This window comes from Protopterus annectens, chromosome 6.part0, assembly GCF_019279795.1.
Source record: "Protopterus annectens isolate FY-2018-M chromosome 6.part0, PAN1.0, whole genome shotgun sequence".
Classification (NCBI taxonomy): Eukaryota; Metazoa; Chordata; order Ceratodontiformes; family Protopteridae; genus Protopterus; species Protopterus annectens.
The window spans coordinates 234,249,858-234,275,446 of record NC_056737.1 but is presented as its reverse complement, the minus strand read 5'-3'; the positions used below and the strand labels follow the sequence as shown (position 1 = coordinate 234,275,446).

Below are 25,589 nucleotides of genomic sequence, written 5' to 3'. Positions count from 1 at the left end.
GAGGTTCCAAAGACCACAGTGCTAGTTTTGAGGAGTTAACAGCTTTTTGGAAGCTGTGGAAGGTTGAGTGCAAGCTTATTTATAAAAATGGAGAAGAGAAGCAAAGGCAGCTATGGGGCACCTTCAGGGGACTCCATTAAGTAAGGGAGTTGTGGCTGATATACTGTTGTTAAAATTTACTAAGAAATGTCAGTTGAAAGGTAATTATTGGAACCAGGGAATAGTGTCAGGGCTAATCACAATGTCAGTAACATGGTTAAGTAAGACTGACTGATCAACCAGGTCAAAGGCTCTGATAAGCTTTATAAATATAGCCCTGATAAAGAGCCATAGTCCACAGCTAAAAGGGTTGGATCAGTGAAGGTCCAAAGTGCACTAGAAGTACTGTGGCTGGACCAGAAGCCTTGTTGCTTGGAAGAGAATGGACAGTACTGACTTAGGTAGTTTGAAAGTTGATTTTAGACCAATTTTTCTAAGATTTTCCCAAGGGTAGGTAGGATGTAGAATGGACAGCAATCACTGGGTAGTTTGGTGTTGGATATTTTGGGGTGGGGCATTATTTTTGCTGTTGTCTATATACTGAGCATACAGTTCTGAGTTAAGCAAAGGTTGCAGATATGTAGCAGAGGGGTAACAATGTACTCCCTACATTAGGATATGAACCAAGGTGAGAGGATTTCTGTCCCTGCAAGTGAGTCAAGTTTTAGGTTTTCAAGGAGATGTATATCATCTTTGATTATGATCTGTTTTAAAAGTAAAAGGGAAGTAATAAGGGTGAGGCAAGGGAGGGGCTGAGTGAAGGAATGAAGTATGTGAGCTGGTGGAGGGGAGGTGAGGATGAGAGAAGAGAAGAGATGAGAAGTGAAGAGAAGAGTGAGCAATGGGAGGAGTTTTACGACCTGTTAACTGTTTGACCTTGGCCCAGAATTGTTTAGGGGAATTATAAAGGTTTGACTGATGTGTTCTCAAATGATGGATCTTATGATGACTAACTGCTTGTTGGACAGGTTTCTGAGGAGGTTGTAAAGCTGTCTGACGGGAAGACTTGGGTCAGGCTTCCAGGTGTGCCATGCTTTGCATCTGAGAGATAGCAGTGTATTCATAACTGAGCCAGCTGTTTTTCTTGGGCCTGTCCGATCTTGTAACAATATGAATGAATGAGTCTTGTAGATTACAGAAAAGTTGAGTAAAGAGCTGGGTGCATTATTAGGGTCTGAGGAAGAGAGTGTAGGAGCCCACTTGAAAGAGGATACATATGTTTTTAGTTTTGTAACGTTTACCTGAGATTTATGGCAGAATGTCATGAGTTTTGGAGGAGACCTTTTCGAATCAGAGTGGATGTTGAAGCTTACAGGACAGTCATCAATTAGGTTGGGAGAGTGGACAGGGGTATGAGAAATAAGTGACGGGTTGTCTGCGATTATTAGCTCAAGCATTGGGTGATATGATGAAGAAGGATTGGGCCTGGTGGGTACAGAGACAAGTTGTGTGAGATTGACTACAGTATATGAATACAATATGAGAAGTTTAAGTATGTAATTTTGTGAGCAGCCAAGTAGACAGAGGTTAAAGTCACCAAAAAGAAAAAGAAATTGTTCTGAGCAGAAGAGGCAAAGTCCTTGAGTAGGTTGTTAAGCTTTTGTAATGAAGCAGGAGGACAGAAACAAGCAAAAGCTGGAAGAATTGAACGGGGACCAGAAATGGTGTTAATCACATTCAGGTCGTCTTAATTTTTGAAAGCTTGAAGGCAGGCAATACACTTTCTGTGGATAAAGTAACGAAAACCACAGACTATGGATTATACCAGGTTTACATCTCTGAAAAGCAACCTAGAAGCGAAACAAGTTGCCCACCTCAGAAGTAGCCAGAAGCCAATGACTCCTCTATTTTAGTGAATGTTAAGAAAAAGATAAATGGTCATCAGCAGTGTGATATTAGACCCAGAAAATGATGTAAATATAGTGTATGAAAAGACTTGAACTGCACAAGAAACTGATCTGGAAAAGATGGAGAGAGTCTTTCCAAAAGCTATATGCAATTCCAAAAATAATTTCTTTACAGTTTTACTCCTTTATTCGTTATTTTGTGTCCGTGACCTATTCAGTGTTCTACAGAACCTCATTTGGCAGTGCTTATTTCTGCATTTAGACTGAAGCAAGGTAGACATTTTGGTATGATTCGACATTTTGGTCACATTACTTCCCACAGTAGACATACAGGTAAGGGGGAAGCCTGCCCTTCCCTTTTATGTTGACATATTGCTGAGAATGGGAGGTAGACAAGATTGTTTAAAAATTGCCCATCACAGTGCCAACTGGTGATGGGGATGTTTAGTTGTTTTAACTACTGACAGGACCAACCGTCAAGAAGGCTAATACGGACATAGTAAGGCATTTTTGCACTCATTATTTTGGGCAGCTTCTAGAAGCCTGTCATAAATATTTAATGGATGGCTTTTAATTTATGAGCAGTGGTCTTTAAAAAATAAATAAATAAATAAATAAATGTGCATTGATGATTTTGACATACATTCTACATTACATTGGTTAGGCATACAGACAAAAAAATACCAAAATGGCGCTAAAATCTGTGATAACTGGAAATGGCATATTTACCTCGGTCTCTGCATTTAAGGTTATAACTTCCTCATCATGTTCGAGCAGTCTGCAGGAATATGCAATATTAACAGCAGTTTCTTGCTTGTCTCCAGTTAAAACCCAGATCTGCACCCCAGCCTTTCGCAGGCTTGCAATTGTTTCTGGAACTCCATCTTGCAGACGGTCCTCTATGCCAGTAGCACCTAAAAATCAAGTAAAAATGTGTTATAAATGCACTAAATAATATGTCTCTCCTACAGGCCATTCGCTGACACACCAGCTTTCTTCTTCTTTTTTTTTTCCAAATATGTTTTTATTTTCCAATACAATCATCAATAAACAAGTATTATAAACCTTTATATACAATATGTACAATTGACCTGAACAAAGGGAAAAAAATAATAAAATATATGAAATTAGTAACAAACATTTATAATATTCAATTAATAAAGTATAAAGATGCACATTAATTATTTAGGGTTCATTTTAATGTCTACACCAGCTTTCTTCTTGATGTCATCTTCAGAGCACAGCAATATGTGAATATAACATACAGATAAAAATCATGTATGTACATGTGTGTGTGTATATACACATATGTATAGATTAGTTATATATGTATAAAGAAAGAGGACGACTGAAAGGAGATTTAATCTTTTTATTAAATAGCCAGAATACTGATGTTCTAAACATTGACAGCAAAACACTGAGACATATCTTCATATGCCTCGAGGATTAACCTTGGAGCAGAAAAACCACAAACATCATTTTCAGAATATGCAAGCCACCCAGTGCCTCCTGCACCCCCCCCCACTAATTATACATACTAATTTCAATATCGCAGAATCCCCAGGGTAAGGGCATATTCTCCTACCCCAGGGATTGTCCGTCTCAAATAGCTGTCGACCATCTATTCTGTCGCCCAAAGTGTGTAGCCAAAACAGATGTTGATATTAGAGCATTTTGCTCAAAATTACAATTATCTATATAAAATACAAATATGAGTATATTACTAAAGATAATGCACACAGATCACCAAAACACAACCTAAAGAAAGCAGTTGAACATACCTTTCATCTGAATACTAGCTCCTCGATCCATCAAAATGACTGAAAATGGAACCGTTTCCTTTTCTAATCAATTAAACACATACAAAAAAATCAGACCACAAATTTACAAACATACTTTGTCTGAATAATGTTACTGTTGGGGAGAGGGTGTTTCTGTACCCTGAACTGTAGGAGATGAGCTGAGCAAAGCAGTGGCTAAACGGTTACCTTACAAGAGTAAAGGTTTGCCCCTCGAACCACATTACTCATAACTGTAACCCAACTCATACTGGCATCAGACCTCAAACCTAGGCAGTAGGGTATTAAACAAGACATATACGCATACACACACACACACACACACGCGCGCGCACACACACACACACACACACATGTGCACAACACTAATACCCGAGCAAAACAGCAGAGTTATCCTTATCTCTGCTCCTTTCTTTAAGCCTAACCTGCAGACACTTGTGCACTTGCATTCAACCACAATGCCAGAACTTTCAGTATTACTTCACAGTCCCACTTACCTTACATTTGATGTACATTTCAACTATTCTGACCACTCAACAAAATTTACATTCAAATGAGACTTTGAGACAACTGGTACATTCAACCAAATGTACCATACCCATATATATTTATTGATATGGCTGCCTGTCAATTTCTCTTTCTGCATGTTCACATGAGGGTATGGAACCTAATACCGAACGTTTCTTTGGTGGAGTTTTACTGCCCAATATCTAATAAAAATTGCTGAAATGTATACACATCTGTGCAGGGAACACAGATGTAGGCATGACCTAATGCCTTTAAATTAAATGACTAAAAGTAAATAAAAACACAGCTTGGAATAACTAAAAGGAATGTTTATTGAGCCACTAAATTGAAAGATAAATGCTTTAATCTACTAAAATATTTTCAAGAGCTGTAGAATTCTTCAGAATAGTGTTCATGCCAGATTCATGGCTAGGGTATCTATATAGTAAAAAAATTATAAATAAAGCAGTAAAAATCTACTTACACAAAAATGTTTGTTTTACCTTTGATGCTTGGGCAAGCATACTGTCAGCATATTATTATTATTTTTTTTTTGCAGGAATTATGACTCCAGTTCATATTTCTGCATCCAGAATGCGTCCTACATTTGTAAAGCAAGTGGATTTTTTCAGTTAATTCATTGTGCCTTCTGACAGTAGAGGAAGTTTTGGACATACCACATTAAGGTGTGTGTAAATTGTACTTTAAGGGCTACCTACACAGCTTGTCCAGTTACTGAAGCATAACACACAGACATCATACATCTATTTTTTTACATCTACGAAAGAGCAAAAGCAAGTGCCATGCCCTAAACAGAAGCACTGCTCTCTGGAGACCAGGTGGAGCACTTGGAAAAATACAGTAAAGGCTTTAATAAAAAATAAACGGCATGGAAAAGCTTGATGCACTGTCTGAAACCTAATGCAACATTTGGCCACATAGTAAAATAGGAATACTACCACATGTTGGAGAGGTGACAGTGGAAAAAATGCAATTATGAAAATCTGTTTATGATTTCTTCTGGAAACTTCCAAAGTAAGGTAGTGTCTAAAGTACAGATACATTTTATTTCCTGCCTACAACTCAAAGGTGTTGCTGCAATGAAATGTTAGTGGTTTAACATTTAATCAAAATCATGTAAAAGCATCTGATAATACTTACATAACTAGAATACAGACACACTGTACACTATGAACATGCCAAATGATGACAAGGCCCAAGTAAGTGGATACATTTTATGGAGACAAATCAGTTTATTTCTTGTATGTTTTCCCATCATGCTGAAGACTTAAACAGATATATTTTATTTTTCTGTATTACCGCTTTTGAGTTATCCGTGTTCAGTGCATATGTCACTTGCTTTGAGATTCTTTTAGTATACCCACTCTAAGATAGCTGGGCAGATTGATTACTGGCTTGTAAACAAAACTGTTATCTCTTGGCAAGTTCTCATCAGGATAAATGACAGACAACTGGACACTTCTCATCTGGAAAGTATATTCCATGCCTCTCTAAAATTCCTGTATCACAAACAGCAGCCTGTTTTACTATCATTCAACATGGGAAGCTGATGTGTGTGAAAGCAAGGTTGTTCAATAAAGAAAGCAGAGGGTGTTCCAGTCTGAATCACCAAAGTTCAAAGGTCAAAGAAAATTGCATTTTAAATATAGTGCACTCTCTCAGGAAAAAAAAAAAAAAAAACAGCTGGAATGTTTGGGGACTGAAAAATCAGTACAGTCAGTTATTCAGAAACACACTCAAATTGGTCAGTTTAATTGTTTGGATGACAGCAAATTAACTGTGATTCAAAATCTGTCAGTTTTTAGGTATGCCTTCCTCATCATCATTATCTTCTTTCGGCTGTTCCCGTTAGGGGTCGCCACAGCGGATCATCTGTTTCCATTTCTTCCTGTCCTCTGCATCTTGCTCTGTCACACCAACCGCCTGCAAGTCCTCTCTCATCACATCCATAAACCTTATCTTAGGCCTTCCTCTTTTCCTGTTACCTGGTAGCTCCATCCTTAGCATCATTTTCCCAATATACCCAGCACATGTCCAAACCAACGCAATCTCGCCTCTCTTGCTTTGTCTCCAAACTGTCCAACCTGAGCTGACCCTCTAATATACTGATTCCTAATCCTGTCCATCCTAGTCACACCCAGTGCAAATCTTAACATCTTTAACTCTGCCACATCCAGCTCTGACTCCTGCCTTTTCGACAATGCTACTGTCTCCAACCCATATAACATAGCTGGTCTCACTACCCTCTTGTAGACCTTCCCTTTCACTCTTATTGGTAACCGTCTGTCACAAATCACTCCTGACACTCTTCTCCACCCATTCCACCCTGCCTGTACTCTCTTCTTCACCTCTTTTCCACACTCACCATTACTCTGAACTGTTGATCCCAAGTACTTAAACTCATCCACCTTTACCAACTCTACTCCCTGCATCCTCACCATTCCTCTACCCTCCCTCTCATTTACACACATATATTCTGTTTTAGCCCTGCTGACCTTCATTCCTCTCCTCTCTAAAGCATATCTCCACCTCTCCAGGGTCTCCTCAACCTGGTCCCTACTCTCACTATGTATCACAATGTCATCTGCAAACATCATAGTCCACGGGGCCTCCTGTCTAATCTTGTCTGTCAACCTGTCCATCACCACTGCAAATCAGAAAGGGCTCAGAGCTGATCCTTGATGTAAACCCACTTCCACCTTAAATGTATCTGTCACTCCCACCGCAGTCCTGACCAATGTCACACTACCCTTGTACATATCCTGTACCACTCTTACATACTTCTCTGCCACTCCCGCCTTCCTCATACAATACCACAACTCCTTTCTAGGCACCCTGTCATATGCTTTCTCTAAATCCACAAAGACACACTGCAACTCCTTCTGACCTTCTCTGTATTTCTCCAACAACACTCTCAGAACAAATATTGCATCTGTAGTGCTCTTTCCTGGCATGAAACCATACTGCTGATCACTAATCATCACCTCCCTTCTTAACCTAGCTTCCACTACTCTTTCCCATAACTTCAAGCTGTGACTGATCAATTTTATCCCTCTGTAGTTACTGCAGCTCTGCACATCACCCTTATTCTTAAAGATAGGTACCAAAACACGTTTTCACCAATCAGGCATCCTCTGACTTTCCAAAATGTCATTAAATAATCTGGTTAAAAATTCCATTGCCATTTCTCCTAAGCACTTCCATGCTTCCACTGATATGTCATCTGGGCCAACAGCCTTTCCATTCTTCATCCTCTTCATAGCTGTCCTTACTTCCTCCTTGCTAATCTGCTTCACTTCTTGATTCACTATCCCCACATCATCCAACCTTCTCTCTCTCTCTCATTCTCTTCATTCATCAGCCCTTCAAAGTACTCTTTCCATCTACTCAACACACTCTCCTCACTTGTGAGCACATTTCCCTCACAGTCCTTTATCACCCTTACCTGCTGCACATCTTTCCCAGCTCTGTCCCTCTGTCTAGCCAATCGGTACAGGTCCTTTTCTCCCTCTTTAGTGTCCAATCTCTCATACAACTCTCCATATGCCTTATCCTTAGCCTTCGCCACCTCTCTCTTTGCCATGCGCCTCATCTCCTTATACTCATGTCTACTTTCTTCATCTCTGACAATCCCACTTCTTCGCCAGCCTCTTCCTCTGTATACTCTCCTGTACTTCCTCATTCCACCACCATGTCTCCTTGTCCTCCTTCCTATGTCCAGATGTCACACCAAGCACCTTCCTAGCAGTCTCCCTTACTAGCTCTGCTGTAGTTACCCAGCTATTCGGTAACTCTTCACTGCCTCCCAGTGCCTGTCTTAACTCTTCCCTGAACTCCACCTCACAATCATCCATTTGTAACTTCCACCATTTAATCCTTGGCACTGCTTTCACACTCCTACTCCGCTTCTTGATCACCAACATCATCCTGCAGACCACCATTCTATGCTGCTTAACTACACTTTCTCCAGTCACCACTTTACAGTCTCCAATCTCCTTCAGACTGACCCTCCTACATAGAATATAATCCACCTGTGTGCATCTTCCTCCACTCTTGTACGTCACCCTATGCTCCTCCCTCTTCTTAAAATACGTATTCACCACAGCCATGTCCATCCTTTTCCCAAAATCCACAATCATGTAATCTTCTGCATTCCTCTCCTTAACACCATACCTACCCATCACTTCCTCATCCCCTCTGTTCACTTCACCAACATACCCATTGAAGTCCACTCCAATCACTAGTCTCTCACCCTTGGGTACACTCACCACCACTTCATCCAACTCACTCCAAAATTTTTCTTTCTCATCCATCGCACACCCAACTTGTGGAGCATATGCACTAACAACATTCATCATTACACCATCAATTTCAAGCTTCATAAACATCACTCTATCAGACACTCTCTTCACCTCTAAAACACTCTTGGCATACTGTTCCGTTAGGATAACCCCTACCCCATTTCTTCTGCCATCCACACCATGATAGAACAATTTGAACCTGCCTCCTATACACTTGGCCTTACTTCCCTTAGATCTGGTCTCTTGCACGCACAATATATCAACCTTCCTTCTCTCCATCATATCAGCTAGCTCTTTCCCTATACCAGTCATACTGCCAACATTCAAAGTTCCTACCCTCAGTACTACACTCCTAACCTTCCTCCTCTCTTCCTGTCTTTGAGCATGCCTTCCCCCTCTTCTTCTTCTTCGGCCAACAGTAGCCCAATTTCCACCAGCACCCTGTTGGCTAACAGCACTGGTGGTGGTCGTTGTTAACCCGGGCCTCAACCAATCCGGTATGTAATTATGAAAAGTTCTCTGCATCAGTAATTTTTGGCAGAGGTTTTACGCTGGATGCCCTTCCTGACGCAACCCTCCCCATTTATCCGGGCTTGGGAAGGCACAAAAAAATGCACTGGCTTGTGCATCCCCAGTGGCTGGGTTAGCTATGCCTTCTTGATGGTTATATCAAAATCTAGGAACCTTTGTTGTCATACACCACAGATTACAAAAATGCATCACATCGAATAACCTGGTGGAGGGGGATGCATAGTATTAAACATCATTTTTATATAGCTGAAAGCAGACCACTGTATTCCTTAGTTACTGTCTACCATTTTATTAAGAGACAGTAAGCAACAGAAAACTAGGAAAAGCAATGGACCAAATGGAAAGAAAGCCAACAAACTAATTACTGTAAAGATATTTAACATTTTCTTTAATCCACACACAGTTACTGCCCTGCAAAATGTAGAAAAAAGGCCAGCGTATAATTTGGAAAGAACCGCACAAAACTGTATCATCAGATAAGATTATGTACTAATATCAGTTGATTTGTGAAGAGGCCTGCAGTGTTACAGGATATCTCCTCTTTTGATATGCTATGACTGGCATATTTATGAACTTTCTTCTGTTTCCCATGGTTAGGAATATTGTGAAAGTACAATAAATTTCACAATTTAGGGAACTGCCGATTCACCTAGAGAAAAGCCAAAATGAATTTGGAACTAATTCCACTTACAAGCTTTGTAAAGTCAAACAGCTGCCCTGTACATTAAGGCGAAAGCAGATGTCCATCGGTATGAGATGAAGTGCAGGACTGAGTGGGTAACACTCATTAAAGCTATTCTGAAAAACATTAAAGCACAAAAGGCCCACAGGAGATTATGTTTTCTTAGAACCTAGAGCTACATAATACAGAGTACTTTTCACCCAGGATCAAAGTATTTCCACATCACAAATCTGCAAGAAACAATTTGTAAAAATCAGACATAACAGAAAGATACTATCAGATTTTAGCTGGACAAACCTTCAGAACATTTTTAATCATCATTAACATGCTCAAAGGGTTTTAGGTACAGGAGAACTGTGTTTGGATTGGTGCCAGCACCACATATATGGCAAAAGGCAACGGAGCAAGTGTGACAAGGAATGTGTATCATGTAATGATAATGCGACAAACGTTATGACAACGAGTTCCAGACAGGTTAAAGGAGTGCATACGCAATGAACTGAGAAGCAAATTCTTTTAAGAGAAATTATTATTTGGGTATATTAATAACCAAAGTGGACCGAATAAATCACCAGACAAAGCAGTCTGTACTTACAGCTCATAAGTATAAAATCTATTTTACAGTTATGGCACTGCTTTGGACTGGAAACATTATGATTACAGATTTTGCCTCTTCTTTTCTCATTGTTACACCCAGGAAATGCAATATCATTCAGTGGGTCAGTATGATCAAGGGAGAACTGCTACAATTATTTCTTCAGTGGGGCAAAGGACATGATTAAATCAGATGAGGTGATGACATATTTCAAAACAATTGCAGCTTCCATACTACGGTCGGTCATATAAATTTGGCACAATTTTACTGCACAAGTTTCCAAATGGTAATGAAAGACTCAGTTTTTTTTTTTTTTTTTTTTTTTTTTGCTGTGATCTTTAAAGCAAATGGAAAGAAACTACCTGCAAATGGACTGGGAACCCCTTATTCTGTTATAATAAATATATGAGTTCCACCAGTACCTCTGAGGCAAATTCTACACTAATTACCGATCACCAACAATTGGTCTTAGTCTTAGAAAAGGAATTCTGCATGTAACCACTGCCAGATTTCAAAGTTGGTGCCTGACTGGGTTGGGGGAGGGGCACATTCATAGGATGCTAAGTGTAAGGGAACTAAGCAATGCTGAAATGCCATCTACCTGTAATGGCTGGCTTCCTAATGAATGAACAAATGCAGACTCGTTAAAATTTACTAAGAAATGTCAGTTGAAAGGTAATTATTGGAACCAGGGAATAGTGTCAGGGCTAATCACAATGTCAGTAATGTGGTTAAGACTGAGTGATCAACCAGGTCAAAGGCTCTGATAAGCTCTATAAATATAGCCCCAATAAAGAGCCATAGTCCACAGCTAAAAGGGTTGGATCAGTGAAGGTCCAAAGTGCACTAGAAGTACTATGGCTGGACCAGAAGCCATGTTACTTGGAAGAGAATGGACAGTACTGACTTAGGTAGTTTGAAAGTTGATTTTAGACCAATTTTTCTAAGATTTTCCCAAGGGTAGGTAGGATGTAGAATGGACAGCAATCACTGGGTAGTTTGGTATTGGATATTTTGGGGTGGGGCATCATTTTTGCTGTTGTCTATATACTGAGCATACCGTTCTGAGTTAAGCAAAGGTTGCAGATATGTAGCAGAGGGGTAACAATGTACTCCCTACATCAGGATATGAACCAGGGGGAGAGGATTTCTGTCCCTGCAAGTGAGTCAAGTTTTAGGTTTTCAAGGAGACGTATATCATCTTTGATTATGATCTGTTTTTAAAGTAAAAGGGAAGTAATAAGGGTGAGGCAAGGGAGGGGCTGAGTGAAGGAACGAAGTATGTGAGCTGGTGGAGGGGAGGTGAGGATGAGAGAAGAGAAGAGAAGAGAGAGCAATGGGAGGAGTTTTACGACCTGTTAACTGTTTGACCTCGGCCCAGAATTGTTTAGGGGAGTTATAAAGGTTTGACTGATGTGTTCTCAAATGATGGATCTTATGATGACTAACTGCTTATTGGACAGGTTTCTGAGGAGGTTGTAAAGCTGTCTGACGGGAGGAGTTGGGTCAGGCTTCCAGGTGTGCCATGCTTTGTATCTGAGAGATAGCAGTGTATTCATAACTGAGCCAGCTGTTTTTCTTGGGCATGTACGGTCTTGTAACAATAGGAATAAATGAGTCTTGTAGATTACAGAGAAGTTGAGTAAAGAGCTGGATGCATTGTTAGGGTCTGAGGAAGAGAGTGTAGGAGCCCACTTGAAAGAGGATACATATGTTTTTAGTTTTGTAACGTTTACCTGAGATTTATTGCAGAATGTCATGAGTTTTGGGGGAGACCTTTTCGAATTAGAGTGGATGTTGAAGCTTACAGGACAGTCATCAATTAGGTTGGGAGAGTGGACAGGGGTATGAGAAATAAGTGATGGGTTGTCTGCGATTATTAGCTCAAGCATTGGGTGATATGATGAGGAAGGATTGGGCCTGGTGGGTACAGAGACAAGTTGTGTGAGACTGACTACAGTATATGAATACAATATGAGAAGTTTAAGTATGTAATTTTGTGAGTAGCCAAGTAGACAGAGGTTAAAGTCACCAAAAAGAAAAATAAATTGTTCCGAACAGAAGAGGCGAAGTCCTTGAGTAGGTTGTTAAGCTTTTGTAATGAAGCAGGAGGACAGAAACAAGCAAAAGCTGGAAGAATTGAACGGGGACCAGAAATGGTGTTAATCACATTCAGGTCATCTTAATTTTTAAAAGCTTGAAGGCAGGCAATACACTTTCTGTGGATAAAGTAACGAAGACCACAGACTATGAATTATACCAGGTTTACATCTCTGAAAAGCAACCTAATAGCGAAAAAAGTTGCCCACCTCAGAAGTAGCCAGAAGCCAATGACTCCTCTATTTTAGTGAATGTTAAGAAAAAGATAAATGGTCATCAGCAGTGTGATATTAGACCCAGGAAATGATGTAAATATAGTGTGTGAGAAGACTTGAACTGCACAAGAAACTGATCTGGAAAAGATGGAGAGAGTCTTTCCATAAGCTATATGCAATTCCAAAAATAATGTCTTTACAGTTTTACTCCTTTATTCGTTATTTTGTGTTCGTGACTTATTCAGTGTTCTACAGAACCACATTTGGCAGTGCTTATTTCTGCATTTAGACTGAAGCAAGGTAGACATTTTGGTATGATTCACCATTTTGGTCATATTACTTCCCACAGTAGACATACAGGTAAGGGGGAAGCCTGTCCTTCCCTTTTATGCTGACATATTGCTGAGAATGGGAGGCAGACAAGATTGTTTAAAAATCGCCCATCACAGTGCCAACTGGTGATGGGGATATTTAGGTGTTTTAACTCCTGACAGGACCAACCATCAAGAAGGCTAATACTGACACAGTAAGGCATTTTTGCACTCATTACTTTGGGCAGCTTCTAGAAGCCTGTCATAAATATTTAATGGATGGCTTTTAATTTATGAGCAGTGGATTTTCAAAAAAGAAAAATAAATAAATAAATAAATGTGCATTGATGATTTCGACATACATTCTACATTACATTGGTTAGGCATACAGACAAAAAAATACCAAAATGGCTTTAAAATCTGTGATAACTGGAAATGGCATATTTACCTCGGTCTCTGCATTTAAGGTTATAACTTCCTCATCATGTTCGAGCAGTCTGCAGGAATATGCAATATTAACAGCAGTTTCTTGCTTGTCTCCAGTTAAAACCCAGATCTGCACCCCAGCCTTTCGCAGGCTTGCAATTGTTTCTGGAACTCCATCTTGCAGACGGTCCTCTATGCCAGTAGCACCTAAAAATCGAGTAAAAATGTGTTATTAATGCACTAAATCATATGTCTTTCCTACAGGCCATTCGCTGACACACCAGCTTTCTTTTTTTTGTTTTCCAATACAATCATCAATAAACAAGTATTATAAACCTTTATATACAATATGTACAATTGACCTGAACAAAGGGAAAAAAATAATAAAATATATGAAATTAGTAACAAAAATTTATAACATTCAATTAATAAAGTGTAAAGATACACATTAATTATTTAGGGTTCATTTTAATGTCTACACCAGCTTTCTTCTTGATGTCATCTTCAGAGCACAGCAATATGTGAATATAACATACAGATAAAAATCATGTATGTACATGTGTGTGTGTATATACACATATGTATAGATTAGTTATATATGTATAAAGAAAGAGGACGACTGAAAGGAGATTTAATCTTTTCATTAAATAGCCAGAATATTGATGTTCTAAACATTGACAGCAAAACACTGAAACATCTTCATATGCCTCGAGGATTAACCTTGGGGCAGAAAAACCACAAACATCATTTTCAGAATATGCAAGCCACCCAGTGCCTCCTGCACCCCCCCCCCACTAATTATACATACTAATTTCAATATCGCAGAATCCCCAGGGTAAGGGCATATTCTCCTACCCCAGGGATTGTCCGTCTCAAATAGCTGTCGACCATCTATTCTGTCACCCAAAGTGTGTAGCCAAAACAGATGTTGATATTAGAGCATTTTGCTCAAAATTACAATTATCTATATAAAATACAAATATGAGTATATTATTAAAGATAATGCACACAGATCACCAAAACACAACCTAAAGAAAGCAGTTGAACATACCTTTCATCTGAATACTAGCTCCTCGATCCATCAAAATGACTGAAAATGGAACAGTTTCCTTTTCTAATCAATTAAACACACACAAAAAATCAGACCACTAATTTACAAACATACTTTGTCTGAATAATGTTACTGTTGGGGAGAGGGTGTTTCTGTACCCTGAACTGTAGGAGCTGAGCTGAGCAAAGCAGTGACTAAACGGTTACCTTACAAGAGTAAAGGTTTGCCCCTCGAACCACATTACTCATAACTGTAACCCAACTCATACTGGCATCAGACCTCAAACCTAGGCAGTAGGGTATTAAACAAGACATATACACGTACAGACACACACACACACACACACGCGCGCACACACACACACACATGTGCACAATACTAATACCTGAGCAAAACAGCAGAGTTATCCTTATCTCTACTCCTTTCTTTAAGCCTAACCTGCAAACACTTGTGCACTTGCATTCAACCACAATGCCAGAACTTTTCAGTATTACTTCACAGTCCCACTTACCTTACATTTGATGTACATTTCAACTATTTTGACCACTCAACAAAATTTACATTCAAATGAGACTTTGAGACAACTGGTACATTCAACCAAATGTACCATACCCATATATATTTATTGATATGGCTGCCTGTCAATTTCTCTTTCTGCATGTTCACATGAGGGTATGGAACCTAATACCGAACATTTCAATGCCACTCTTTCTTTGGTGGAGTTTTACTGCCCAATATCTAATAAAAATTGCTGAAATGTATACACATCTGTGCAGGGAACACAGATGTAGGCATGACCTAATGCCTTTAAATTAAATGACTAAAAGTAAATAAAAACACAGCTTGGAATAACTAAAAGGAATGTTTATTGAGCCACTAAGTTGAAAGATAAATGCTTTCATCTACTAAAATATTTTCAAGAGCTGTAGAATTCTTCAGAATAGTGTTCATGCCAGATTCATGGATAGGGTATCTATATAGTAAAAAAATAGTAAATAAAGCAGTAAAAACCTACTTACACAAAAATGTTTGTTTTACCTTTGGTGCTTGGGCAAGCATACTGTCAGCATATTATTATTTTTTTTTGTAGGAATTATGACTCCAGTTCATATTTCTGCATCCAGAATGCGTCCTACATTTGTAAAGCAAGTGGATTTTGTCAGTTAATTCATTGTGCCTTCTGACAGTAGAGGAAGTTTTGGACATACCACATTAAGGTGTGTGTAAATTGTACTTTAAGGGCTACCTACACAGTTTGTCCAGTTACTGAAGCATAACACACAGACATCATACATCTATTTTTTACATCTACGAAAGAGCAAAAGCAAGTGCCATGCCCTAAACAGAAGCACTGCTCTCTGGAGACCAGGTGGAGCACTTGGAAAAATACAGTAAAGGCTTTAATAAAAAAATAAATGGCATGGAAAAGCTTGATGCACTGTCTGAAACCTAATGGAACATTTGGCCACTTAGTAAAATAGGAATACTACCACATGTTGGAGAGGTGACAGTGGAAAAATTGCAATTATGAAAATCTGTTTATGATTTCTTCTGGAAACTTTCAAAGTAGGGTAGTGTCTAAAGTACAGATACATTTTATTTCCTGCCTACAACTCAAAGGTGTTGCTGCAATGAAATGTTAGTGGTTTAACATTTAATCAAAATCATGTAAAAGCATCTGATAATACTTACATAACTAGAATATAGACACACTGTACACTATGAACATGCCAACTGATGACAAGGCCCAAGTAAGTGGATACATTTTATGGAGACAAATCAGTTTATTTCTTGTATGTTTTCCCATCATGCTGAAGACTTAAACAGATACCTTTTATTTTTCTGTATTACCTCTTTTGAGTTATCCGTGTTCAGTGCATATGTCACTTGCTTTGAGATTCTTTTAGTATACCCACTCTAAGATAGCTGGGCAGATTGATTACTGGCTTGTAAACAAAACTGTTATCTCTTGGCAAGTTCTCATCAGGATAAATGACAGACAACTGGACACCTCTCATCTGGAAAGTATATTCCATGCCTCTCTAAAATTCCTGGATCACAAACAGCAGCCTGTTTTACTATCATTCAACATGGGAAGTTGATGTGTGTGAAAGCAAGGTTGTTCAATAAAGAAATCAGAGGGTGTTCCATTCTGAATCACCACAGTTCAAAGGTCAAAGAAAATTGCATTTTAAATATAGTGCACTCTCTCAGGAAAAAAAACAAAAAAAGAAAACAGCTGGAATGTTTGGGGACTGAAAAATCAGTACAGTCAGTTATTCAGAAACACACTCAAATTGGTCAGTTTAATTGTTTGGATGACAGCAAATTAACTGTGATTCAAAATCTGTCAGTTTTTAGGTATGCCTTCCTCATCATCATCATCATCATCTTCTTTCGGCTGTTCCCATTAGGGGTCGCCACAGCGGATCATCTGTTTCCATTTCTTCCTGTCCTCTGCATCTTGCTCTGTCACACCAACCGCCTGCATGTCCTCTCTCACCACATCCATAAACCTTATCTTAGGCCTTCCTCTTTTCCTGTTACCTGGTAGCTCCATCCTTAGCATCCTTTTCCTAATATACCCAGCACATGTCCAAACCAACGCAATCTCGCCTCTCTTGCTTTGTCTCCAAACTGTCCAACCTGAGCTGACCCTCTAATATACTGATTCCTAATCCTGTCCATCCTAGTCACACCCAGTGCAAATCTTAACATCTTTAACTCTGCCACATCCAGCTCTGACTCCTGCCTTTTCGACAATGCTACTGTCTCCAACCCATATAACATAGCTGGTCTCACTACCCTCTTGTAGAACTTCCCTTTCACTCTTATTGGTACCCGTCTGTCACAAATCACTCCTGACACTCTTCTCCACCCACTCCATCCCACCTGTACTCTCTTCTTCACCTCTTTTCCACACTCACCATTACTCTGAACTGTTGATCCCAAGTACTTAAACTCATTCACCTTTACCAACTCTACTCCCTGCATCCTCACCATTCCTCTACCTTCCCTCTCATTTACACACATATATTCTGTTTTAGCCCTGCTGACCTTCATTCCTCTCCTCTCTAAAGCATATCTTCACCTGTCCAGGGTCTCCTCAACCTGGTCCCTACTCTCACTACATATCACAATGTCATCTGCAAACATCATAGTCCACGGGGCCTCCTGTCTAATCTTGTCTGTCAACCTGTCCATCACCACTGCAAATCAGAAAGGGCTCAGAGCTGATCCTTGATGTAAACCCACTTCCACCTTAAATGTATCTGTCACTCCCACCGCAGTCCTCACCAATGTCACACTACCCTTATACATATCCTGTACCACTCTTACATACTTCTCTGCCACTCCCGCCTTCCTCATACAATACCACAACTCCTTTCTAGGCACCCTGTCATATGCTTTCTCTAAGTCCACAAAGACACACTGCAACTCCTTCTGACCTTCTCTGTATTTCTCCAACAACATTCTCAGAGCAAATATTGCATCTGTAGTGCTCTTTCCTGGCATGAAACCATACTGCTGATCACTAATCATCACCTCCTTCTTAACCTAGCTTCCACTACTCTTTCCCATAACTTCAAGCTGTGACTGATCAATTTTATCCCTCTGTAGTTACTGCAACTCTGCACATCACCCTTATTCTTAAAGATAGGTACCAAAACACTTTTTCTCCACTCCTCAGGCATCCTCTGACTTTCCAAAATTTCATTAAATAATCTGGTTAAAAATTCCACTGCCATTTCTCCTAAGCACCTCCATGCTTCCACTGGTATGTCATCTGGGCCAACAGCCTTTCCATTCTTCATCCTCTTCATAGCTGTCCTTACTTCCTCCTTGCTAATCTGCTTCACCTCCTGATCCACTATCCTCACATCATCCAACCTTCTCTCTCTCTCATTCTCTTCATTCATCAGCCCTTCAAAGTACTCTTTCCATCTACTCAACACACTCTCCTCACTTGTGAGCACGTTTCCCTCACAGTCCTTTATCACCCTTACCTGCTGCACATCTTTCCCAGCTCTGTCCCCTCTGTCTAGCCAATCGGTACAGGTCCCTTTTCTCCCTCTTTAGTGTCCAATCTCTCATACAACTCTCTATATGCCTTATCCTTAGCCTTCACCACCTCTCTCTTTGCCATGCGCCTCATCTCCTTATACTCATGTCTACTTTCTTCATCTCTGACAATCCCACTTCTTCGCCAACCTCTTCCTCTGTATACTCTCCTGTATTTCCTCATTCTACCACCATGTCTCCTTGTCCTCCTTCCTCTGTCCAGATGTCACACCAAGCACCTTCCTAGCAGTCTCCCTTACTAGCTTTGCTGTAGTTACCCAGCTATTCGGTAACTCTTCATTGTCTCCCAGTGCCTGTCTTAACTCTTCCCTGAACTCCACCTCACAATCACCCTTTTGTAACTTCCACCATTTAATCCTTGGCACTGCTTTCACACTCCTCCTCCACTTCTTGATCACCAACATCATCCTGCAGACCACCATTCTATGCTGCTTAACTACACTTTCCCCAGTCACCACTTTACAGTCTCCAATCTCCTTCAGACTGGCCCTCCTACATAGAATATAATCCACCTGTGTGCATCTTCCTCCACTCTTGTACGTCACCCTATGCTCCTCCCTCTTCTTAAAATACATATTCACCACAGCCATGTCCATCCTTTTCGCAAAATCCACAATCATCTGACCTTCTGCATTCCTCTCCTTAACACCATACCTACCCATCACTTCCTCACCCCCTCTCTTCACTTCACCAACATGCCCATTTAAGTCCGCTCCAATCACTAGTCTCTCACCCTTGGGTACACTCACCATCACTTCATCCAACTCGCTCCAAAATTTTTCTTTCTCATCCATCGCACACCCAACTTGTGAAGCATATGCACTAACAACATTCATCATTACACCATCAATTTCAAGCTTCATAAACATCACTCTATCAGACACTCTCTTCACCTCCAAAACACTCTTGGCATACTGTTCCGTTAGGATAACCCCTACCCCATTTCTTCTGCCATCCACACCATGATAGAACAATTTGAACCCGCCTCCTATTCACTTGGCCTTACTTCCCTTCCATCTGGTCTCTTCCACGCACAATATATCAACCTTCCTTCTCTCCATCACATCAGCTAGCTCTCTCCCTATACCAGTCATACTGCCAACATTCAAAGTTCCTACCCTCAGTACTACACTCCTAACCTTCCTCCTCTCTTCCTGCCTTCAGGCATGCCTTCCCCCTCTTCTTCTTCTTCGGCCAACAGTAACCCAATTTCTGCCAGCACCCTGTTGGCTAACAGCACTGGTGGCGGTCGTTGTTAACCCGGGCCTCGACCAATCCGGTATGTTAATTATGAAAAGTTCTCTGCATCAGTAATTTTTGGCAGAGATTTTACGCCGGATGCCCTTCCTGACGCAACCCTCCCCATTTATCCGAGCTTGGGACAGGCACAAAGAAAGGCACTGGCTTGTGCATCCCCAGTGGCTGGGTTAGGTATGCCTTCTTGATGGTTATATCAAAATCTAGGAACCTTTGTTGTCATACACCACAGATTACAAAAATGCATCACATCGAATAACCTGGTGGAGGGGGATGCATAGTATTAAACATAATTTTTATATAGCTGAAAGCAAACCACTGTATTCCTTAGTTACGGTCTACCATTTTATTAAGAGACAGTAAGCAACAGAATACTAGGAAAAGCAATGGACCAAATGGAAAGAAAGCCAACAAACTAATTACTGTAAAGATATTTAACATTTTCTTTAATCCACACACAGTTACTGCCCTGCAAAATGTAGAAAAAAGGCCAGCGTATAATTTGGAAAGAACCGCACAAGACTGCATCATCAGATAAGATTATGTACTAATATCAGTTGATTTGTGAAGAGGCCTGCAGTGTTACAGGATATCTCCTCTTTTGATATGCTATGACTGGCACATTTATGAACTTTCTTCTGTTTCCCATGGTTAGGAATATTGTGAAAGTACAATAAATTTCACAATTTAGGGAACTGCTGATTCACCTAGAGAAAAGCCAAAATGAATTTGGAACTAATTCCACCTACAAGCTTTGTAAAGTCAAACAGCTGCCCTATACATTAAGGTGAAAGCAGATGTCCATCAGTATGAGATGAAGTGCAGGACTGAGTGGGTAACACTCATTACAGCTATTCTGAAGAACATTAAAGCAGAAAAAGCCCACAGGAGATTATGTTTTCTTAGAACCTAGAGCTACATAATACAGAGTACTTCTCACCCAGGATCAAAGTATTTCCACATCACAAATCTGCAAGAAACAATTTGTAAAAATCAGACATAACAGAAAGATACTATCAGATTTTAGCTGGACAAACCTTCAGACCATTTTTAATCATCATTAACATGCTCAAAGGGTTTTAGGTACAGGAGAACTGTGTTTGGATTGGTGCCAGCACCACATATATGGCAAAAGGCAACGGAGCAAGTGTGACAAGGAATGTGTATCATGTAATGATAATGCGACAAACGTTATGACAACAAGTTCCAGATAGGTTAAAGGAGTGCATACGCAATGAACTGAGAAGCAAATTCTTTTAAGAGAAATTATTATTTGGGTATATTAATAACCAAAGTGGACCGAATAAATCACCAGACAAAGCAGCCTGTACTTCCAGCTCATAAGTATAAAATCTATTTTACAGTTATGGTACTGCTTTGGACTGGAAACATTATGATTACAGATTTTGCCTCTTCTTTTCTCACTGTTATACCCAGGAAATGCAATATCATTCAGTGGGTCAGTATGATCAAGGGAGAACTGCTACAATTATTTCTTCAGTGGGGCAAAGGACATGATTAAATCAGATGAGGTGATGATATATTTCAAAACAATTGCAGCTTCCATACTACGGTCGGTCATATAAATTTGGCACAATTTTACTGCACAAGTTTCCAAACGGTAATGAAAGACTCATTTTTTTTTTTTTTTTTTTTTGCTGTGATCTTTAAAGCAAATGGAAAAAAAACTATCTGCAAATGGACTGGGAACCCCTTATTCTGTTATAATAAATATATATGTTCCACCAGTACCTCTGAGGCAAATTCTACACTAATTACCAATCAACAACAATTGGTCTTAGTCTTAGAAAAGGAATTCTGCATTTAACCACTGCCAGATTTCAAAGTTGGTGCCTGATTGGGGTGGGGTAGGGGCACATTCATAGGATGCTAAGTGTAAGGGAACTAAGCAACACTGAAATGCCAGCAACCTGTAATGGCTGGCTTCCTAATGAATGAACAAATGCAGACTCATTGCACACAGTAATGTAATTATTTATTACCATTCGTTTACCAGGAAGTTTTGACTGGGCCATGACAGGTCTGTTTTCAGAAAAGGACTGGGGAGAAAAACTATGCAGTTATCAAATGTTACGAACTGTCATATAAGGCAATGCAATGCAATACAAAAAAGGCAAAACATCAAATGTTAATTAACATGCAGGGGTGCACACACACAAAACAGAAGAAATAGATCCTGGAAAATCATTATATTCCGCAAAGTAATATTACTTATTAAAACAACATTCTTCTTAAAATAATCAGTTTTCCCTGGGTGTGGTAGGCATCTGTGGGTTCTTATTACATTATCAAAGTTTTACAACTTCAAAAACCATACGGTCGAACCCATATGTACGAAGTTGTAAAACTTCATTAACGGGGGTGTGGGGGTGCAGGGGGGCTTGCCCCCTACTTAAAACAGTCAGGTACGTGTTTTTTTTTTTTTTTTTTTTTTACAACTTCGAACATATGGGTTTGAGTGTTTGACCATATGGTGTTCGAAGTTGTAAAACTTCAATCACATAACAGGAACCTGCATCTGTACCTTATGCATCCCTTATCTTATACAACCATATTCCATATTGCACAATTTCAGGGAAAAGGGCAAATCACCACAGAGTCTAAAATACTGTTTGATAATTATTGGATAAACTGAGTTTGAACTCAGTAATTCGTTAGGTTGCCATTTGAAAAGCCACAGTAAACCCAGCATTGGTAACTCATAAAACCTGGATTACAGATCCCTGCCTGCCACAAATGCAAACTTTTGTACAGAGATTCAGAATGATTATGCTGCGTTTAGGGTGTACAAACTGGTGATAAAAGGATGAGTAAGGAGCTCTATTCAGCTTTTGGAAAATGAGCAGATAAGTTGTCTGTTAACAAGACACACTGTAGTATTTTAAGAAGAGGGAAGAGCATAGGGTGATGTACAAGAGTGGAGAAAGGTGCACACAGGTAGATTATATCCTATGCAGGAGGACCAGTCTGAAGGAGATTGGAGACTGTAAAGTGGTGACAGGGGAAAGTGTAGTTAGGCAGCATAGAATGGTGGTCTTTAGGATGACGCTGGTGATCAAGAAGAGGAGGGCAAGTGCGAGAGCAGTTCCAAGGATCAAATGGTGGAATATGAAAAGAGTGGTTGTGATGTGGAGTTCAGGGAAGAGTTAAAACAGGCACTGGGGGGGGGGCAGTGAAGAGTTACCAATAGCTGGGTAATAACAGCAGAGATGGTAAGGGAGACAGCTAGAAAGGTGCTTGGTGTGACATCTGGACAGAGGAAGGAGGACCTGGAGACCTGGTGGTGGACTGAGGAAGTTCAGGAGAGTATACAGAGGAAGACACGGGTGAAGAAGAAGTGGGATTGTCAGAGAGATGAAGAAAGTAGACAGGAGTATAAGGAGATGAGGAGCATGGCAAAGAGAGAGGTGGCGAAGGCTAAGGATAAAGGCATATGGAGAGTTGTATGAAATGTTGAACACTAAAGAGGAAGAAAAGGACCTGTACAGATTGGCTAGACAGAGGGATGGAGCTGTGAAAGATGTGCAGCAGGTAAGGGTGAGAAAGGATAGTGAGGGAAATGTACTCACAAGTAAGGAGAGTGTGTTGAGCAGATGGAAAGAGCACTTTGAGGGGCTGATGAATGAAGAGAATGCGAGAGAGAGAAGGTTGGATGATGTGGGGATAGTGAATCAGGAAGTGAAACAGATTAGCAAAGGAAGTAAGGACAGCTATGAAGAGGATGAAGAATGGAAAGGCTGTTGGTCCAGGTGACATACCAGTGGAAGCATGGAGGTGCTTAGGAGAAACGTCAGTGGAGTTTTTAACCAGATTGTTTAATGAAATCTTGGAAAGTCAGAGGATTCCTTAGGAGTGGTGAAAACGTGCTTTGGTACCTATTTTTAAGAATAAGGGTGATGTGCAGAGTTGCAGTAACTATAGAGGGATTAATCTGATCAGTCAGAGCTTGAAGCTATGGGAAAGAGTAGTGGAAGCTAGGTTAAGAAGGGAGGTGATGATTAGTGATCGGCAGTATGGTTTCATGCTGGGAAAGACCACTACAGATGTGATGTTTACTCTGAGAGCGTTGATGGAGAAATATAGAGGTCAGAAGGAGTTGCATTTTGTCTTTGTGGACTTGGAGAACATATATGATAGGATGCCTAGAGAGGAGTTGTGATATTGTATGAGGTAGTCTGGAGTGGCAGAGAAGTATGTAAGAGTGGTATAGGATATGTACGAGGGTAGTGTGACAGTAGTGAGGTCTGCAGTGGGAGTGACAGATGCTTTTAAGGTGGATGTGGGATTACATCAAGGATCAGCTCTGAGTCCTTTCTTATTTGCAGTGGTGATGGACAGGTTGACAGACGAGATTAGACAGGAGGCCCCATGGACTATGATGTTTGGAGATGACAGTGTGATCTGTAGTGAGTAGGGACCAGGTTGAATAGACCCTGGGGAGGTGGAGATATGCTCTACAGAGGAGAGGAATGAAGGTCAGCAGGACTAAGACAGAATATATGTGTGTGAATCAAAGGGAGGATAGAGGAATAGTGAGAGAATGCAGGGAGTAGAGATGGTGAAGGTGGATGAGTTTAAGTACTTGGGATCAACAGTTCAGAGTAATGGTGTGTGTGGAAGAGAGGTGAAGAAGAGAGTACAGGCAGGGTGGAATGGGTGGAGAAGTGTCAGGAGTGATTTGTGACAGAGGGGTACCAGTAACAGTGAAAGGGAGGGTAGTGAGACCAGCTATGTTGTATGGGTTGGAGACAGTGGCATTGACAAAGAGGCATATGAAAGAAAAATAAAAACGAAAATGCTCTATTAAGACACTTACAGGGGGACATGCATTTACATTTAAAGCCATCGATCAAGTGCAGGTAGACAGGAGGGGTGGTCACACTTCATTGTATTTAGAACAACTTGAGCTTTTTTGGCAGTTAGTATTAAATGATTTTTATACCCCAAGATTAAATGAAGCTTGCAATATTGCTTGTTTATTGAAATTAAAGAGTTTGAATAGATAAAGATTTAAAAAGTATGTCAAGTATTTTATTGCCCATATGTGGGTGTTTCTGAAAGTATCCACTCAATGTTTTTTAAGCATTTTTATGCAAGATTAAGCAAAAAAATCTATTTACTTATGTATTTAATACTTTTACATTAATTGAAATACTTTAGTTATTAACTAATCTATTTTTATTTTAATGTGGTTAGATTTACAGTAGGTAGTTAGCTGATTGGTGTTTGCGATCATATGACCTTAGTGTTGTTTATAAAAGCATGTCGTAAAGACGTTCATGTAATCTGATGAAGTTATCATATTACTGTCATGAAAAGCGCTTCATTAAACGGTTTTATATTTGTCGGGTTTGGTTTAGTCCTACATTCTGTTTTTGCTTTTTAGTGATTTTCATTTTTATTAGTTTCTAGTGTGGCACTGAAAATCACTTGGTGCTAAGCATACAACAACTCAGTTTATGGTAGTGACAAACATATTCAGACTGAAATATCTAGACTACCTTCTGAGACTAACTTTATGTAAAAGGCAGCTACAAAGAAAGCCATGAATGCTCATGAAATGGCCTGTGATAAACATACACAAACACAGAGTTTGTTCTATGGAACTAGCAATACAAACTGAACATTTATACACATGTGGAGAAGGAGCTGACAGTTTTAGTATATCTAAAATAAAAATATAAATGTGTGAGTCAACCAACACGGTCCAAGCAAATAAATTACCGAACTACCAAAAAGTACAAAAAACTGGTTTATTAAAAAGAGGCTTGTGCTTTCGAATACCAACAAGACTCAAGATTGG

The 25,589-nt window shown here is 39.9% G+C and overlaps 2 protein-coding genes across 3 annotated transcripts in view; both read right to left on the bottom strand.

Annotated features, from left to right (window-relative positions):
• ATP10A (ATPase phospholipid transporting 10A (putative)) overlaps positions 1-25,589 on the bottom strand; it is a 1,517,068-nt gene that overhangs the window by 166,125 nt on the left and 1,325,354 nt on the right. The window contains exon 13 of the mRNA XM_044073977.1: positions 13,397-13,581. Coding sequence (XP_043929912.1) covers positions 13,397-13,581 — 185 coding nt within the window. The remainder of the gene's footprint in view (positions 1-13,396; positions 13,582-25,589) is intronic.
• The window catches only part of ACP7 (acid phosphatase 7, tartrate resistant (putative)), a 1,845,593-nt gene that overhangs the window by 1,762,508 nt on the left and 57,496 nt on the right, over positions 1-25,589 (bottom strand). The gene's annotated exons all lie outside the window — the stretch shown is intronic.